Source organism: Coptis chinensis, chromosome 9, assembly GCF_015680905.1.
Source record: "Coptis chinensis isolate HL-2020 chromosome 9, ASM1568090v1, whole genome shotgun sequence".
In the NCBI taxonomy this organism is placed as follows: domain Eukaryota; kingdom Viridiplantae; phylum Streptophyta; class Magnoliopsida; order Ranunculales; family Ranunculaceae; genus Coptis; species Coptis chinensis.
In genome coordinates, this window is record NC_141464.1 from 62,324,552 (window position 1) to 62,340,320 (window position 15,769).

Consider the following 15,769-nt stretch of genomic DNA (forward strand, 5'->3'; position numbering starts at 1 on the left):
GCTTCTAGTCAATCCTAGTGAGTCTGTGTTGCTATAACTAGTTATCTCATCTATATATTTAATTTTTCTAAGAAGAACAAAAATTGAGAAAAAATAAATAAATAGTAAAGATTTAATTTTTTTTTATTGGAGAAGAAGAAGAGGTCTTTGTCAATTGGGATTTACCACCAGTTTATGATGTATATCCTGATGATGAAGAAATTAATGTTTTATGTTTTGTGGATCTGAGTTAGTCTTTTGTGGAGGATAAATCTACTTGTGAAGGTTTTGCACAGTTGTTTTTCTGTGATAGAAGAGTATTGTTTGACAATTTTGAAGATCTATTCCTAGAGGGCTTTGAAGATGCAGCTATGCCAAATAATCATTGCTTTGTTTTAGCGAGAATTTTTATCATGCAAGTTCTGAAAAATAGTTACTTTCGACAAGCTATGGTTGTTAGAAAGTATAATGGAAAAATTCGAGAAAGACTACAGTATATCTGTTTATTCTTAATTAGTAATTACGCAAGTAAAATTCGAGGACGAATTTTTTTCAAGATCGGGAGAATGATGCAAGTTAAAATCAATGAGATTGATGGAATTATATTCCAAAGTTTTAGCCCATATGTGATCTTAGAAATTACTTATTTTATGTATTTTTGTTATTTAGGATTCTATGGTGTTTTTAGAAGTTTACAAAGTGATTTTTGGAGTGTTTTAAGTCATTTAAAGTAGTAGTATCAATTTAGGGGTTTTCTGGATGTTTCTATTTATGTTTTGGAGTGTTTTGAAGCCTATATATGTGGCTCAGAGTTGTAACACGAAAAATTAGCTTATTGATTAATAAAAAATTGTTTAGAGATGTGTTTTCTCTTGTTTATCTCCCATTTCTTGGTATTCTATTAAGTGGAATCAATAAGTCTTGGATGCCTTTCGATTTTCAAGTAAGTTCTTTGTGAATTTCAATTGATTCGAAGGAAGTTCATCGAGTTCCAGGTAATGTTATTTGTGACATTCAACTGAATCGATAGAAAAACAATAGTTTCTCCATCACGCACTGCATCAGTTGGTAATCAGAGCTTCTGGTCAATCCTGGTGAGTCTATGTTGCTAAAACTAGTTATCTCTATATATTTAATTTTTCTAAGAAGAACAAAAATTGAGAAAAAAAAATGGATAGTAAAGATTTGATTTTTTTTATTTGAGAAGAAAAGTCAATTGGGATTTACCACCAGTTTATGATGTATATCCTAATGATAAAGAACTTATTGCTTTAAGATTTGTGGATCTGAGTTTGTTTTTTGTGGAGGATAAATCTACTTGTAAAGGTTTTGCGCAGTTGTTTTTCTGTGATAGAATAGTATTGTTTGACGATTTCAAAGATCCATTCCTAGAGGGCTTTGAAGATGCAATTATGCCAAATAATCATTGCTTTGTTTTAGTGAGAATTTTTGTTGTGCAAGTTATGAAAAATAGTTACTTTCGACAAGCTATGGATGTTAGAAAGTATAATGTAAAAATTCGAGGAAGACTACAGTATATATGTCTATTCTTCATCAGTAATTACGCAAGTAAAATTCGAGAACGAATTTCTTCTAAGACTAGGAGAATGATGCAAGTCAAAATCAATGAGATTGATGGAATTCCAAAGTTTCAGCTCATATGTGATCTTAGAAATTACTTATTTTATGTATTTTTGTTATTTAGGATTCTAGGGTGTTTTTAGAAGTTTCAAAAGTTGTTTTTGAAGTGTTTTAAGTCCTTTAAGGTAGTAGTATCAATTTAGGGGTTTTCTAGATGTTTCTATTTATGTTTTGGAGTGTAAGTTTTGAAGGCTTATATATGTGGCTAAGAGTTGTAACTCGAAAATGAACTTATTGATTAATGAAAATTTGTTTAGAGAAGTATTTTCTCTTGTTTATCTCCCATATCTTGGTATTCTATTAGTGGAATCAACAAGTCTTGGATGCCCTTCGATTTTCAAGTAAGTTCTTTGTGAATTTCAATTGATTCGAAGGAAGTTCATCGAGTTTCAGGTAAAGTTATTTGTGACGTTTAACTGATTTGATTGAAAATTTTAAGTTTCTCCCCCACTCCCTGCATCAGTTAGTATCAACTTATAACTTGCAAATTTTCACAACCTACACTAAAGCCTGTTGATTTCTTATGAAATACCAGAGATTAATGGCTTCAAGGGTTGTTGATTCACACACAAGGAATACCAAAACAATGGAAACAAGAGATGAAACTCTTAATATTATTAACTCAATCCAAACTAAAAACCCAATACAGACTACCAGCCTTTATATAGGTGTAATACCCTAATTAACACAAAACTCGAAAATTTTCAAAAATGGAAAGTTTTGGGATAACCACATATTAAGAAACTACTAATCAAAATAGAACTAACCCAACAAATCAAATCGAAAATGGACTCTCCTATCTAAAGATATAGCAAAAACAATACTTTCCTAAAATGGCAAAAACGTGATTTTGAAGGCCTAAACGATGAATTTAGGGCCCGAGAGGATGGTGCCCACGGCAAAGCAGTGGGTTATGCTTATTTTGACGTTTCCAATCAAATATGGGTTCGTCCATGTCTTTTCGACTTTGTTGCCTGCTTTCCCAATTCATTGACATATGCATTGGCAACATATATTGCATCATCCTCCCCCTGCTGAAGAGAATTCGTCCTAGAATTCAAAGCATCGTCATCAGAACTATCACCATGATAAGGAACAAGGTGTTTGACATTAAACACATCAGAAGTACGACTATGACTTGGCAATTTCAACCGATAGGCATTTGCATTAATTTTCTCCAGAATCTCCAATGGACCAACTTTCCTTGTAGCTAGCTTGGAATACTCACCAATTGGAAATCAGTCTCTAGTTATAATAGCCCAAAAAAAATCACCAACCTCAAACTTAACAAAACGATGCTACTTATCTGCAGCCAATTTATACTTTGCAACATAATCTAACAAGTGCTTCTTAGTTTCACCATGAACATGCTTCAATTCTGGAATGAAATCCTCTACTTTACCATGAACATGTTTGAGATCAGGCACAGGAGCCAAATCCAAAGGAGAACAAGGATTACTGCCATACACCACATTGAATGGACTGAAACCAGTGCTCCTATTCACAGAACAATTAAAAGAAAATTCAGCTTGGAAAAGTTTTTGATCCCATGAGTTCAAATTGGTACCCACTAAACTACGCAACAAATCTCCCAAAGAAGGATTAACAACTTCAGTTTGGCCATCAGTCTGGGGATGGTAAGCACTACTGAAATCAAGCTTGGTATTAGTAAGTCTTCACAAACACCTCCAAAAATGGCTAAGGAAATGAGTCTCCCAATCGGAGACAATAGACATAGGAAGTCCATGAAGACGATAAACCTCACGAAAGTATAATTGTGCCACATGAACAACATCAGTCGTCTTCTTGCAAGGAATGAAGTGAGCCATTTTTGAAAACCGATCAACTACTACAAAGATAGAATCAACACCTCTTTGTGTACGGAGAAGACCTAAGACGAAATCCATGCTAGCATCTGCCCAAGGTTGAGATGGAACTGGCAAAGGCAAATATAAACTTGCATTGGTGGATTTGCCTTTAGAAACTTAACAAATACAACATCTCTCCACAAACTTAGCCACTTCATGTCGTAATGAAGGCCAATAATAAGAATAAAAAATAAGAGCAAATGTCTTATCTCTCCCAACTTTCCCCTCGCCATGAAGCTCTTGAATAATATTTAGTCGTCGAAGGCTAGACGCAGGCACATATAATTGATTCCCTTTAAATAGGAAGCCATCATGCATAAGAAAATCAGAACGCTTGCCTGCTAATACATTAATTAGCTACCGTAGGTGCAAAAAAGGGATCAGTAGCCAATAATTCACGAAAGGAATCAAAACCAAGTACCTTGTTGTGCATAGTAGTGAGAAGGCAACTACGACGGCTAAGAGCATCAGCAACCCTGTTCTGAACACCAGCTTTATGTTTAAGGACAAAAGTATATTGTTGGGCATAAGAAGACCACCTACTATGCCGAGAACTAATATTGTGCTGAATGTTAAAATGTTTCAAAGCCTCATGATCAGAATACAACACGAACTCCTGATGGATTAGGTAATGTGGCCAATGTTGTAAGGCCCGAAACATTGCATAAAATTCAACATCATAAGTACTGTACTTTTTCCTTGCCCCATTCAATTTCTCACTAAAGAATGCTACTGGCCTGCCATGCTGACTCAAAACTGCGCCAATACCAACTTTAGATGCAACACAATGCAAGTCAAATGGCTGAGAAAAATTAGGCAAAGTAAGAACAGGCATTGTGATTAACTTTTTCTTGATTAAAGAAAAAGCATTATCAGCATCCTCTGTCCAAGAAAACTTTCCAGCCTTCATACAATTTGTAATTGGAGCCATGACACTACTGAAGTGAGGAATAAATCGATGATAAAAAGATGCCAAACCATGAAAGCTACGCACTGCATGAATAGTGGATGGTGTTGGCCACTCTTTAACTACCTGAACCTTAGATTCATCAACTAATATACCATCCTTAGAAACCACATAACCAAGAAAGTTCACCTGGTCTGTCATGAAGGAACACTTTTTGATAGCTGCAAAAAGCTTTTCACTACGCAAAACTGCCAAAACATCACGAAGATGCTGAAGATGTAACTCCAGGGTAGCACTATAAATCAGAATATCATCAAAGTAGATGACTGCACAACTACTAATAAAAGGACGCAACACTTCATCTATAACCCTTATAAATGTACTCGGAGCATTCGAAAGGCCAAAAGGCATGACTAACCATTCAAAGAGTCCCTCGCGAGTCTTGAATGTTGTTTTCCATTCATCTCCCACCCGAATCGGAATCTGATGGTAACCACTTTTCAAATCTAACTTGGTAAAAACTATAGCTCCACTCAACTGATCTAGTAAATCGTCTAATTTGGGGATCGGAAACCGATACTTATCAGTGATTTTATTTATCGCATGATTGTCTACACACATGCACCAAGTACCATCCTTCTTTGGAGCGAGAAGAGCAGGTATAGATTAAAGAGTAAGGCTTGCTCGAATAAAGCCTTTAGCTAAAAGATCCTCAACATGATGACAAAGATCTTCATGCTCTAGTGGGCTCATGGGATAATGTGGTCAATTAGGAAGGCCAAAACTGGGGATGATAAGAGCCCAAAATTGTAGTTTTAACCCCTTAACAATAATACTTTTAGACCAATTATGTGAGTAATAAATAAGAGTTAATGCTGATTACGTGCTTTTATGTATTTTAGGCATTGGAGTTAATTATGTGCAAAAATGTGTCACTTTTGCGAGATAAAAGAGCAAGGGTTGGTTGCTAAGAAATTCTGTGACTAAATGCCAAGATTCAAGGAGAAAAAACCTTTTTAAAGTCCGGTCAAAGCTGAAAAGTCAAAGCCAACGCGGGCAGAAACAACACACAAAATTTAGTAGAACTTCTTAAGACCGTATCTTTGGACTCAGACCTCGGAATTAGGCCTACCTTATGTCAAAACGACCGTATTGAAAAGAGCTTTCCAATGGTTAAAGCCTTGACCCAATCAGAGGAGCAAACGTGGATGAAATGTCTGTTGAAATCAAATCCATCTGAAAAGGCCTCTGTGGACTGAAGAAATTGGGCTTTGGGCTCGATTTTCCGGCCTAAAACATGGCTCCTCAACCTATGCATGAAAAAGTGGATATTGTCTCCTCCATTTGAAGAGAGAAGAATTAGCTCTTAAGCATCTAGTTTTTTTTAGTTTGCCATTATCCAAGAATTTTAGATCTAGTTTTTTACATTCAATTAGCTAGACCTAGATTAGAAAATAAATAAGCTTAGACTCCATTAATTAGTTTTATTACCTTATTTTTAATTTAGTTATTGGATCATTGATAATTCTTCATTAGATTAATAAAATTAGTTAGTTATTCATAATTTCAGTTTTGGTTTATTAAATTACTTAGATCTAAATTCAGTTATTAGTTGTTAATCATTTCTTAGTTGTTAATTTAGATTTGAATTCTTGATTAGATCAATATAGTAAATTTATAATCTTGATATCATGTCTTGCTTAAATTCATATAGAAATGATAGTTTTATGAATCAAGGCTAAACCTCCATTAGAGGGGTTTGAGGAAACCTTGATGAAAACTTGATTGTGTAGTGTAGAAATAGTTGTAAGATTCTATTCCACCCTAGAAGGTAGTTGATTCACCATGAGAATGGGTTGAACTTCCTGACATGCTAGCAATTATTTGGTAGAGATTGCCATGAATGATTAGGGATTAGAACGACCAATTCTTATCGTAAGAACGTAAGAATTGGATTACAACAATCTATGCTAGTTTATTAAGTTGAATTCAAGGTGGAATCAAATTCCCCTAATTCTTAATCTAGATTCGAACTTTAGTATTTGAATTGCCATCGTAGTATTTAGAACATTTCGATTACGTCATTTCATCGTTGTTAGCATAGTTACATAATCATTACTCTCACGACTTTGGTAGAACTGATAATCTTAGTTAGCATTGAATTCTGAAGAACTAGGAGTGAAACAAATTCTCTACTCCACTTAGTGCAATGGCATCGAGAGTGTAGAAAACTTTGATAACCTAAGCGTGATTTAGTTTTAGTTTTACTTGCGTTTAGTTTAATTGCTTATTTGTAGGTAAAACTAGCGTTTCCCATAATATCAAATGGCGCCGCTGCCGTCTTAGTTCCCTTTAGAATTGTTTTCATTAGTATTGTTAGTATTCTCAAAGTCCCATTAAAGCCACCCACCCTTGTTTGCTTCTAACTGTGGCTGTTTGCTTCGGAACTGATTTTTTTTCGCAGGAATACACTGAGTGCACCTCACGCCCTTGTAGGCCAAAAGTGGAGCGCAGCCCGCGCTGAAGTGCCTGGACATCAGTCAAGGCATGAGCGCACCCCGCTCCCATCTTAGACAAAATCAGAGCACACCACGCACTAAAGTGCCTGGACATCAGCCAAGGCACAAGCGCACCCTGCGCCCTCCTAAGGCTTAACAAGAGAGCACCCCGCGCCCAAAGTGCCTGGACCTCGCAAAAGACACGAGCGCACCTGATAAGGGCCCAAAACTGTAGTTTTAACCCTATAACAGTCATACTTTTAGACCAATTATGTGAGTAATTATTAAGAGTTAATACTGATTACGTGTTTTTATGCATTTCAGGCTTCAAAGTCCATTATGTGCAGAAATGTGCTACTTTAGCGAGATAAAGGAGCAAAGGTGGGTTGCTAAGGAGTTCTATGATTAAAGGCTAAGATTCAAGGAGACAAAGCCTTTCTAAAGCCCGGTCGAGTTAAGGTGGAATCAATCCCCCTCTAACTCCTTATCATAGAATCGACGTAGCATTCCCATAGTTGTTCTAATAGTCGACTAGTTGCATCTCGTGGGTAGTTGCATCGTAGTCTAGTTGCCATTTCATAAATCTCTCATTAGACTTTAGTTAAGATTACTTATACGTAGAGAACACAGCATGCGGAAGGACTAGGAGTGGAACGAATCATCTACTCCACTATATCTCATAGGATTGAGAGTAGAAAACTTTGATAAATATAGGCACGTATTAAGTTTTAGTTTACTTACATTTTGAGTTTCCTATATGACGACCGCGTTATTAGACCTGGGGGCTAGTGTTAACTTACTCCCATTTTATTTATATAGAAAAATAGGTCTAGACGAGATGCAACCCACTAAAATGACGTTGCAATTAGCTGATCGGTCTATTAAGTAACCTAAGGGTGTGGTCGAAAATGTTCTGGTAAAAGTTCAGGATTTCTACTATCCGGCTGATTTTGTCATCCTCGATACAGAAGTCGCTAACGACTCGGTCCCGATCATCTTAGGGCGTCTTTTCCTGGCAACTGCCAATGCGCTCATTAATTGCTGCGATGGTTCAATGTCCATGTCTTTTGGCCATCTTGCTGTTGAAGTAAATGTTTTTAAAACAAAGACAAATTTACCCGATTCGTCTATGGATGGAGAGGTTAGCATGATCGAGAGCTTCGCTCGAGATTATTTCAACAACACGTTCCCTGATAATCATATGCCCAAATTTCTTTCCTTTGGAACTTCAGACTCCATTATTTTCATCCCTACACTAGTCGATACACATATTATGGATGAGGACAAGATAGATAACTTTCTCAAAGATATAGAGGACTACCATAGTAATGTGGATATGACCAATCTAGATGAGAAATTCGATGAGTTTCTTAGAGCAGGTGATGATTCACAGTATCAAGAACTACTTTGCACAACATCCACCTCGACTCCCCTCCTTCCACCTTTTCAAAGGAATCTCGAGTTTGCACTCGATCCTTTTGTTTCTCCTGTGCTTCATAATTTTTTAAATCCACCTAGTAAACAAATACTTCAGAAGAACAAACCATTTGACACCTTCATTTTCAGACTTGAGACAATCCCTACATACACCATGAATGAGTTTTGTGCTAAACCCACATCCTCATTGTTTACATGCTTTCCTTCTACAACTTATCCATATCCACAATATCTTCCACAAACATTCACTTTTCCACACTTATTCACTAGGACACCCTCTCGTTCAAAAATAGAAAAGAAGGTGCATGCTAGGTTACGTTATAGGGTTATCCGACTTCGTTTTCATTTCACTAGGTTGCGTCATAGGAAATCTTGGTGCTTGATTGTGTTTGGATATGTTTTCTGTGATATTTATTTATGGAATGATCCTCAACTATTTCGGTTGTTGATATATGATAAACTGCATGTTCATACATATGTTTAGATAAAGTCTTGAGTATCTGACTATATATGACTCAATTTTTTGTGTTTGGTGCATTTCCTTTCATTTTCATATATTGGTGTGTGCACCATTCAGGTAACCAGGCCCTCCCAATAGAGTGTGTGGCTGTAAGTACCGGATCCTAAGTCCACGTTTAACATAATTCACGTTTTCCACTCTTGCATGTTTTCTCGGATTTTTGAGTCATGTTTCTCTATGGGGTGAATTATGTCTTTCTTGCTTATTATTTTTCCTTATAAAAGTATATATATATATATATATATATATATATATATATATATATATATATATATATATATATATTAAAGAATAAACATAGTAATCTAGGAATTCTCGGGAATCTGACTTTAATAGACCCACTTAAAAAACAAATTTTCTAAACTCTGTTGTGAAAATTTGTTTGGGGGTGGGGTGTTCATGTTTCCGTCCTAGAATGTTTTATGTCCCATTAGAGTTGCTTAGGCCATTTAATTGTATTTCGATTCGGGTTGACATAATTTATTAATTTAGAGTTCATTCGTTCGCATAACGTACGTCATGCACGCACTTCGAGGCATTTTCCACTGTCTTATATGTCATCCACGGTCGGAATAGAGTGTTTTATGGATCATTGGATTGGAAATTCTCTCCTGATCATTTCCATATCTCATTCTCAAAAATCGGACCGGTAACGAAGCGACAATATTAGTTTGAAGTTGCGTGAAAAATCGAAAAATTTGAAAATTTCGAATTGGGCTTGGGCCCAACCTGCGCTCACCGGCAGCACACCTGCGCCCCTTACCTTCGCACCAACAGTCGCGTTCTCCACTTCCAAACCGCCATTAACGACCAAAAACCTTCAAACCCAAACCTAAAAAATAAAATTAAAAGAAAACCAAATTAACCCACGCCTACAGTTCAAATCAACTCCCAATCTAATCTAAAATCTTTCCACCACCACCTACACCAATTTTAATCATAAAAAACCACCGAAAAATAAAAAAATTTGAACTGCCGATCCACCACCGCGCCACCACCGCACCACCACCATTGTTGTTCCAGTGAGGTTGTTCCTCATTGCTTCCTACACCTTCTACAAACCCCAAATCATTTCAAACTCCAATGGCTCAACAACGTCGAATTTTGCCAGAGCAAGCATTTACTGGCGACCACTTCGCGCCGTTTTACGGTGACGAAATAATTAGTAGAGACTGGAATAGCTTGTGGTACTCGACCGAAGCCTTTTACCACGAAGACTTAGTCCGACGGTTTTACAACACGAGGGAGTTGGAGGGGAGTAGAATTTTTGTTATGGTGTCAAAGAGGAGGAAGGAAGTAACTGCTGGGTTGTTGGCTAAGATTCTAGGCATTCCGCCTAGAATCCATCTAGATGCCACGTTACAGGAGTCCCAATATAATGGGGTAGAGCCATTGATGAACGTGACAGTTACCGAAGGGAACTACAATGCGAGCTCGCATTATGTTCGCCAGGCATCCCTCAGAACCAACCAGCTGGCTGCAGCTCAATGGATTGGTCGGAATGTCCTAGGGAAGGAGAAGGTCAGTGATATCGGTCCGAGCGCCTCCACATTTTATGGATACTCCGGAGCGAATACGAAGTTCTCGTATCTTGGAGTTTTTGCTTAACATGATTAGGGGAGTAGGGAAGTCTATTGCACCTCTCCCTCGCTTTGATAACCAAGATCATGCTAAAGTTGAGAGCGACTCAGCGTTTGATAGGATTTACCTCACCCCTACACGAAATCCCTCGTGATCTATAAGGATTGTGTCCAACGAGTTTGGAGGTTGCCCGAGGATAGGGTAGAGGACGAGGAGGATGGTGGAAATGAGAATGACTTCGAGGAGGATGAGGAGGATTTGACTTGTTTTGCTGCTGATGCCTTGGAGAGGTGTTGGTCAGATGCAGAACGCATGGCTGTAATTCATTATGGCATACGTTCACTCAACACTATCTGCAAAGACCTCCGGACTCGACAAGCTACTATCCACCATAACTTTGAGATCCGTACCCAGCGAGAGGATGAGCGGTGGGAACAGATGAGGACTGAGCTAGAAGCTCGGCGCCGGTCCGGCCGACATGCTTGCACGCTTCCCACCTCACGGGGATTCTCCTTCTGAGGATACAGCATCGAGACACGAGCGTCGTCACCGAAAGACGAATGGTGCTAGCCCATCGGGAGTTCAGGAGCCATCTCCTGAGCATGTGCCCTCCGCTACCAGTTCCGAAGTGTTTTGGGATAGTATAGTTTGATGTTTTTTATTTGTAGTTTTATTATTGTTAGTTATTTTAATGTAAGGTTTAATTCCGTAATTTGGATTTTGTAGTAAAAGGGCATTTAATGCCAATTTTAATATAATGCGGTTATTTTCATTGTGCGTGGTTGTTTAATATTGATCCCACCTTCCCAAATTGTTTGGGGGTGGTGTTATCTATTCCAGCATGAGTTTTATATGACCCTCGTTTTTAGAAGATATTTCGGAGTCAGGGTGAGAATATGGCTGATTAGGCATATCTATGAATAAATATCATGGTAGGATGAAATCTCAATAAAATAGGTATATTCTATCCTAAATTCAACCTAAAAGATACTAGGGTTGTTTTATAATCAAGAAAATGAGTTGTTTCCGTTTTTGGGTTTGGAAATTTTAGTATTTTCGAAAACTGCCGTAAAAACTTTTTGGCAACTTCCCGATCCGTTTTAGCAACTTAAAACCTATATAAACTTCATTCATTCTACACTCACAACCCACACTACACCTAACTTCCATCACTCACCTTTCACTCCCACGTTTCGTCTCATTTTTCACGAATCAGCACCTCGGAGCGCACCTGCGCCCTAGAGGAGCGCACTCGCGCCCTACACATTTGTTAGAAATTTTGTACAGAGCGCACCCGCGCCCAAGGTAAGCGCGACTCGCGCTCAAACACTGGAACTCCAAAATTATCAAAGCGCACCTGCGCCCTGACCTCCGTAAACACAAAAATTTCCAGTTTTCTGGGGGTTGTTCCCGGATGATTTGCAGCTGTTCTAGAGCATCGTTTTGAGATGACATCTCTTACAATAATCCCGGAACAGTCTTTCGAAGATTTGTTCCAAAGCACTACTTATGGTGCTTGGTTTCGCTAGGCGATCACATACGTAGGCTGGGAACCGCTTATGGTAAGACCTGCTAAACTTTATTTTCCAACACTAGCATCTTATTTTTACGATAACTGCATTTTCTTTGAGAGACCAGATGGAGAACAAGTGTTCTCCATCAACATTGATAATGAACCAATGGAAATTACCAGGTTCTTGCTAGCATTTGTTCTTGGACTTGCTATGCCCTGCTGAAATACAAGACCCATGGTGTTATTGGGTAGATAATATGTATGTCTACACTTATGAGTTTTTGCATGAGTCGTATGGGGCAGGCATTTTCCGTATCGAGGACCAAGGGGACTATAACGTCGCTTTTGGTAGCCTGTCCATGAACATAGGAACTGTTATGTTTTGGATCATGCTAAACATTTTAGGGGAATGGCGTTTTTCTTCTGTGAATGATGCCACTTGCAACGTCTTCCTTGCTTTAGCCACGGGACGTATGTGCCATGACCTTCCCAGAACCTTGATGTCTAGTTTAGCTCGAGCCCATAGCATGAGGCATAAGTACCTTCTTATGCCTGTTCTAATTTCCCGTATTATGCTATGTTTCTTTCCTATTTTTTGTAAACGTTTCACGGATTGGATTCCGATTAATCGCACGACCCACCAATAATATTATTCGATCTTTCCGTGCAATGATTTGGCAAGGGTGGAGGATACAACCTCATCGGTTGCACCCTACACCCGTCCGGATCAAGTGGCTTTTAATAGTTTAGCAATAATAGATGATAAATGGCGGGAAGCTTGGCAAATTATCATGGCATGGCAGGACACGAAGGAACCTCACTTCTTTATAGAAGAAGATGATGAATAAAGCGGGAGATAAGGTAAGTTTTAATTTTACTTAGTGTTTGCTTATGTCCCAAGCAATTTGATTCTTGTTAACCCCATAATGGGTAGAACTCTTATAGAGTTGCGTCAGTTTTTGATTTCCTATATTAGTACGTTCTAACCTTGTTTTGCAGATGTTCCTGAATTTCACGCTTCAATGGTATTTTTCCTACCCTCTTTATTTAAATGCTTTGAGGACAAAGCATGCTTCTTGTTTGGGGGGGGGGGGGGCATAGAAACACGTGTAATAAAGGCATCTGCTAGGATATAAATATGTATAATATGCATTTGTTTTCTAGTTAAAATTTCAAAAATTCAAAAATATAAATAAATAAGTTCATGCTTGATAAACATAAAAATTGAATAGTCTTACCTACGTAATAAAGCGATGAAACTCAAAACGCAAGTAAAACTAAAACTATCTTACGTGCTAGATTGCTTATCAAAGTTCTACTCTCAATTCTATCGAAATAGAGTGGAGTAACAAATTCGTTCCACTCCTAGTGCTCTAGCATGTAATTGTTTTCTAATCTAATTAGTCGGTCTTAAGTCAATGAGAGCTTTACGAAGGTGATATACTACGATACTTACTGAATTTGATTACTTGAATTTAACTACGAATGCTATGGAAATACGATTGTTTGAATCTAGATAAAGAAATTAGAGGGGAATTGAATCCACCTCGAATCCAACTTAACAACCTAGTGTAGAATGTTGTATCTCAATTCTCACGTTCTTACGGCGAGAATTTCGAGTTATAATCCCTAGTGTTCATGGCATTTCTACCGAATACTAACTAGCATGTGAGGTCATCCACCCATTCTCATGGCGAAACACGACCTTCTAGAGTGGAATAGATTCTACAACCAATTCTATACTAACCACTAAGTTTTCATCAAGGCTTCATCAACCCCTCTAATGGAGGTTTTAGCCTTGACTCATCAAACTAACATTTCCCATCGAATCTAAACTAAACATAATGTAAGAAATTGAGATTTACTTAATTAACAATAATGAATCTAATTTAATGGTTGGAATGAAATAAAACAAGAATTGAAATTAGATCTAGAATGGAAATGACAAAATTCGAAATTGACAAACTAACTATTTTATTTATCTAATCAATCAAGAAAAATGATTCAGAGATTTAATCTAAAACAAGAATTGAAATGGAACTAAAACTTAATTAATTAATAAAACTAGATCTAGAATTCTATATATTAATTTAGATCTAACTAGCTACCATTAACAAAGAGTCAAGCTTTTGTTTTTATACTTCCAGATCCAAAAATCGTGCATGGGCTTGGATCCATGTTTTGGGCCGGAAAATCGGGCCCAAAACCCAATTCTTTCAGTCCAAAAAGGCCTCTTCAGCTGCAGTTTCCTTCAACAGACTTTTCGTCCACTTTTGCTCCTCTGATTGGATCAAGGCTTAGACCATTGGAAAGCTCTTTCCGAGCCGGTCGTTTTGACATAAGGTAGGCCCCATTCCGAGGTCTGAGTCCAAAGATACGGCCTTCGGAAGTTCTGCTGACTTTGAGTGTTGTTTCTGCCCGCGTTGACTTTGACTTTTCAGCTTTGACCGGGATTTAGAAAGGCTTTGTCTTCTTGAATCCTGGCCTTTAATCATAGAACTCCTTAGCAACCAACCATTGCTCCTTTATCTCGCTAAAGTGGCACATTTCTGCACATAATGGACTTTGCAACCTGAAATGCATAAAAACACGTAATCAGTGCTAACTCTTAATTATTACTCACATAATTGGTCTAAAAGTATGTCTGTTACAGGGTTAAAACTACAGTTTTGGGCTCTTATCAATGCTATACACTTAGGAATATTGGTATTGTTTTCCTTCTCTATGCTCTTAATAATCTAGAAGTCTCACGTAGCTTTTGCATTAGAATAATTTTTAGAAACTTAGGTTAATATGTAGGTAATAATATTTACATCTTACTATAAATATATTACATGAGTATCTATGATTGTTTGGCAGTAAGTTTCTGAACTCTAGGCTAGAGTACTTATTCTACAAATCCTGTGAGAATATAGCCTAAAGTCTTATATGAGCGAAACATTTGAGAAATGACACAAGGGAGAAGTAAAATCCGGATAGAGAAATCACACGTCCACTTGCTTGATCACTAAACCATATCCTAAGCGAGAATTTAGGCCCTCTTTGGATTGATATAGCCAGAAATTCAAACCTATGAATTATTTTCCGCTAGTAAGCCCCTCGAGCCTTTTCTTTAGCCTTTCATAAACCACAAATTCTTTACCCCGTTATAAAACAAAACAAAAAAAAAAAAAAAAAAAAAAAAAAAAAAATCAACCTACCCAATCTAGAATAAGTCCGAGAATAGAATGAGGAAGAGAGAAGAAGAGAAAACCTGTGTAAACAAAAAGTTAGTTAATTGCTTGAGAAAATAAAAAAAAAGAAGTTTCCATCCAAAGAAAAAAGAAAAATAAAATAGAAATAAAATAAAAAAAAATAGAATAAAAAGGAGTCAAAAGCAAAAAAAAAAAAAAAAAATATATAGCTAAGGATGGAAACAAAGTGTAGAAGCAAAAAGTAAATAACAAGGTTTTCTCTAGTTACATAATATGAATACTTTATTATCTCAGACTTGTCCCTTTTGAATATCCATTTCCTTCCTTCTTAAACCATCTCCTAATCCCATGAACACCTAATAAAGACCTCTAGCTTAATTAGGAATATGTTAGTGTGATAGTAAGTGGCAGATGTGTTTAATCGACTCGACTTCCTTGTTGTCATTGAGATTGTAAGGTAAAGTGTGCCCACCGCATTAATTGGAGTAGCTAAACTTGAGTGGAAAAATCAGAGTGTTGTATCTTGACTATTATTATGAGAACCTACTTAAGGACGCTTATTACGAAGTTTGAACTTAACCCGCTAGGCATTTCATAGTATTACTCATTGTACATATGTTTATTGTAGATG

The 15,769-nt window shown here is 37.3% G+C and overlaps 1 protein-coding gene across 1 annotated transcript; it reads right to left on the minus strand.

Moving 5' to 3' along the window:
* Positions 1–2,555: 2,555 nt before the first annotated feature.
* Positions 2,556–3,449, minus strand: LOC147477225 (uncharacterized). The gene is made up of 3 exons (XM_086585942.1): positions 3,307–3,449; positions 2,952–3,117; positions 2,556–2,834 (listed from the first exon to the last, which is right to left on the minus strand). Exons 1-3 carry the CDS (start codon positions 3,447–3,449, stop codon positions 2,556–2,558), a joined length of 588 nt encoding a protein of 195 aa, XP_086442068.1.
* Positions 3,450–15,769: the final 12,320 nt, after the last annotated feature.